Source organism: Conger conger, chromosome 13 (genome assembly GCF_963514075.1).
Source record: "Conger conger chromosome 13, fConCon1.1, whole genome shotgun sequence".
NCBI classification, from domain to species: Eukaryota; Metazoa; Chordata; class Actinopteri; order Anguilliformes; family Congridae; genus Conger; species Conger conger.
Window position 1 is genome coordinate 22,717,982 of NC_083772.1, and position 4,903 is coordinate 22,722,884.

At 39.5% G+C, this 4,903-nt stretch overlaps 1 protein-coding gene across 1 annotated transcript; it reads right to left on the reverse strand.

The window, feature by feature from the left end:
• Positions 1-3,537: 3,537 nt before the first annotated feature.
• Positions 3,538-4,494, reverse strand: LOC133107413 (olfactory receptor 6E1-like). The gene has a single exon (XM_061216404.1). The coding sequence runs from the start codon at positions 4,492-4,494 to the stop codon at positions 3,538-3,540; it is 957 nt and encodes a 318-aa protein (XP_061072388.1).
• Positions 4,495-4,903: the final 409 nt, after the last annotated feature.

Here is a 4,903-nt window from a genome sequence, read left to right on the forward strand (position 1 = left end):
GTAGCTACAAAGAAAACATACCTCGGGTCTAAGAGCGTAGCAACGCAATATAGCGCCGCTCTCTCCACACTAGCGAGCCGCCATTTTACAGCATCCGGCCAGGGGGACTCATGCTGCTGTCAGAATCCTTTTCTCAGCTAAGCGGTCTTTTAAGCTCATCGATGGCTGGGACTGAGTCGGGCAGCTAAGGCAGTTGTTAAGCTGACTTCTCTTGTCAGCTCTTCAAACAGGGCTGAGAAGGTGACCGTATGCCTTCACATTTGCCACCTGGTGGTGGGTGTGTGAGCTGTGACATGGGACATACATCAGAGCTCCTGATGTCTGTGGGGAAGCTGATGCCAGACACATGTGTTGAGAGAGTACAGCCTGTACTGTACAGCAGTACAGGTATGGCAGAATTCTCTCATTAAGTAGCATAGCTAATTGTGCTATCATTTGCTCTCACCTGTTCATGGATTGTTTTAGCGTTAGCTGCATTGCCGGGCCAGCGCTCAGTTACATTACAAACGGAGACAATCCTCCCCTGGAGCAATGCAGGGTTAAGGGCCTTGCTCAAGGGCCCAATGGCTGTGGATCTTATTGTGGCTACACTGGGGATGGAACCACCGACCTTGTACCTTAACCATTACGCTACAGGCCGCCCGATTGTTGCTGCAGTTTGATTTTAATGAATTAATCTTTCTCATTTGGGTGACAGACCTCTAGATGTTTTACTAGGTTCAACGTGTTGAAGTTTCTTACATCATATGTTTGCAACCACCTCTGGCAAAGATGACAGCCATGGGTAATTTCTGGTTAAGGTTAGAGAACAGATTTGGAGGGATATTTTGCTATTCCTCTATGCAGAACATTTCAAGATCATTAATATCCTTGGGCTTTTGCTTATGGACTCTTCAGTTCAGACCACAGGTTTGTGTTGGGATGGCCATTGCAGACCATGGGCCTCATTTATAAAACTGTGCTTAGGATTCACGTCAAAAGGTTGCGTAAGCATGAAACCTAGGACATGCGTATGCAAAAAAATATTCTGATTTATAAAACAGTGCATACGCACGTCCCACGCCAGTTTTCCTTTATAAATCACAATCAACTCTAAATGTGGCGCAACTTTGCCAGCTTCATGTCCCGCCCACAGTTGCCTATAAATAGGCAGTGAAACACCCCTAATGAATATGCATTTCACGAAGACGACAATGGCAAACGCTGAAAAGAAGGCCAAGAAAAGGGATTTCAGCCATTTGATTGCCTCTGAAAAGCTACAGGTGTGGGAATTATCCTGTAAATGACGAACAGTTCTGCACAACGAATGTGATGATGACGATGATAATAATAATAATAATAATACACGTTATTTGTCTAGCACCATTGAAAACACAGTTACAAAATTAAGAGATAAAATGAACCAAAATTTATAACAATAAACACATTATAAAACGTAATATATGAATATGATAACAATATATGAAACTATGCTCGTATCTGCCCGACTGACGCATTGTAAACGGCATCAGGGCAGCGCAATTTGTCCGACTGTTCACCATATTATTCATGAGAATACATTTAATAACATGAAGTATTGTTTAACAATTCGTCTACATATTTGAGGGATTATTTTACAACATCTCCGTTTATATTTATCATCCTAAATCATATTTTTTGGGCACTCCAGGGAGCATCAATCAAACAGCTGTTTGTTTATTTGTTGTAAGAGAGGCTTTTATCCGTTTTTGCAAATTAACTCTTCGTATATGATACGTGAGAGGTAATATTTCATTACATTACATTACATTACATTACATTACATTGCCTGGCATTTAGCAGACGCTCTTATCCAGAGCGACGTACAACAAAGTGCAAATTAAACACAAGAACAAGTGCAAATAGGACCTGAGAGGACAGTATAGTTCCGAGTCCTAGTGTAAACATGCAGAAAATCAGAACCCTTTAAGAGTACAATCAACAACAATCAATTTCGATTTATTTTACACAGTGGTATCTGTTGTATATCATTTTCGACTTCTCTCGTCGCCAAATGTTGTGTTGCACTTAGGAAGGGAGAGAACCCGTATAGCGAGATTCAACAACACAACAATTTAAGAAGTATAACAGGGACGAAGCACGTCCTTACAGCAGCCATACCCAGCCACAACTCCCGGCAAATCTTTATACCTTTTTACATCCTGTTTCACTTCCCGTTTTCCTGGTCTTACGTCATGAGCATTAAAGGCACAGTTTCTAATTTCTCCAGTTAATGTGCGTACTCATGGGTCAGAGTTTCCGTGGAGGACCGCACATTTTCCGGTCAAGTTCGTTTTTTATAAATGCCAAAGTTTGCTTAGAAAGTGGCGTTCGCATTCTTTTGTGCCTACGCAACGTTTATAAATGAGGCCCCATGGATGTTGTTTTCACTTAACTATAGCAAAAGCAAAATCAATGGCCCCCCTCCATATTTTACAGCAGGTATGAGCTGCTTCTCCCTGTATGCATTCCTCTTTTTCCACCAAACATACTGATGGTGTAACATGCTGATGGTGTGTATGGGAAAAACATTTTGTTCTCATCTGAACATAGCACTCTCATCAAAAAAAAAAAACATTGAAACATGAGAGAAAATGTATTTAAATAAAAGTACTGAATATTGTTTTGGGGCGGCACGGATGGTGCAGTGGGTAGCACTGCCGCCTCACAGCAAGGATGTCCTGGGTTCGAATCCCCGTCGGCCGGGGCCTTTCTGTGCAGAGTTTGCATGTTCTCCCCGTGTTTGCGTGGGTTTCCTCCGGGTACTCCGGTTTCCTCCCACAGTCCAAAGACATGCACGTTAGGCTGATTGGAGAGTCTAAATTGCCCATAGGTATGAGTGTGTGAGTGAATGGTGTGTGTGCCCTGCGATGGACTGGCGACCTGTCCAGGGTGTATTCCTGCCTTTCGCCCAATGTATGCTGGGATAGGCTCCAGCCCCCCTGCGACCCTGTTCAGGATAAGCGGGTTAAGATAATGAATGGATGGATGGATGGAATATTGTTTTGCCAAATGTTTGTGCAGAACATTTAGATTATTATCTGTGTTGTTTTTGATATGCAGCCTTTTTCTTCATTTTGTCGAGTTTTTAACATAAAACGTGATTTGAAAGGGTTAAACACACAGATACGGTACAGTCCTAGTAAATATACATAAAGAATGAGCCAAAAACTATTTGAGTTTCCACAAATGATGGTGGTAATATGTATTATGTAGTATAATGGTGAGGGAACTGGGATTACCACACCATAGTTATATTCTCAGAGCAGAACATTTCAGTAAATATTCAACTGTATGAATGAATTATCTGTTTAAGTGATGGGATATCTAATCTAAATTGAAAAATTGAATGAATTCTACAGACAGAAATAACAATGAATTTCTTGTCCTGGTGCAAAACAAGCAGTGCCCATGGTACTTTTCACAGAGCATATCACCTAGTGGAATTCAATCTGAGATCATTTAGCTTATTGGCATCAAAAGTGTATTAAAGAACAAAACATTTATCAAATTATTTCATCAGCACCTGCAGTGGAGTGAACTTACTGTATTTTTACACATAATGAACAGTCTGAAAATCTGAACTCGTATGGCCTGAATGCTAATTCCATATATTACAGGATTGCACAGTGGGGGAAATATCAGAACATAAAGGGACAAGAATATGCGAGCATTATAAGGCACATGTCTCATGTTAAAACGAGTCTGTATGACCTCAAAGAAGCATCCCACTGCATAGTTAATCACAGCCAGTAAGTGAGGGGTGCATGTTTGAAGAGCTTTGGCCTGAGATTCCTTGGAAGCAAGCAGGCAGATTCTGAGTATTTGGGCATAGGAAAATAGTATCATGAGCAGCTGTGGAACAATTGCAAATACAGTTACAACAAAGCCAACTTTGCTCTGTAGAGAAGTTTCAAAACAAGACAGTTTGACTAAGGCAAAATTGATACAATACACTTTTTCAATTATGCTGTCACAAAATGTACGCTGTATAGTTAATATGAAATAGAGTCCAAAAAGAATACAAGGATAAAACCAGGACAATGCAATAAGTGTACACACTTTTCTATAAGACATTAATTGGTGATAGTGTAATGGCTGACAAATAGCAACATACCGGTCATAGCCCATCACTGCTAAATTAGTAAATTCAATTGAACCATAAGTGTGAATACAAAAGATCTGTAAAAGACAAGCAGTCAGAGATATTTCATAAGTATTAGACATTAAATGACCAAGTATTGATGGTAATAAAGCTATGCTGCCATAAATTCCATTAACCGCTAAGCTACACATAAAAAAATACATGGGTTCATGAAGACCTCTCTCAATGTAAATTACTGTAATGAGAATTACATTTGTTAGTACCATAAGGATGAACAATAACAGGAATCCTGAGAAGTATAGGTATCTATGGTCTTCCAGTTCAGTGTATGCATTCAATATGAATGATGTTACCACTGATCCATTCTCCATGGTGTAGTTGTACAATGAATTCTGCAGAGATGAGAAACAGTTCATGGATGTATTACCCATATTTCATTTGAACCGGAACCAGGACTGCTTTTTCAAAAATAGGATATTAGGATGCACATTCACTCAGTAGGGGGAGAAATTACCTCAAGCATTTACAAATACGTATCTATGCATGGCAGCTTTTAATAGACAAGAACATGTGACATTGAAATGATAAGAAACTAATTAGCAGATATTTATTAAGATATTTATTCTTACAGCAGATATCCTGTGTTGAATTAAATCAATTAATTAGGGATGCAATTTAAGACCGAATATACACATACCTAGATTGTGATGATGTCAATAATATTGTATTCACCTATTTAAAGTACATTGTTTCAATTTATGAAGAAGAAAGTGAGGGTTG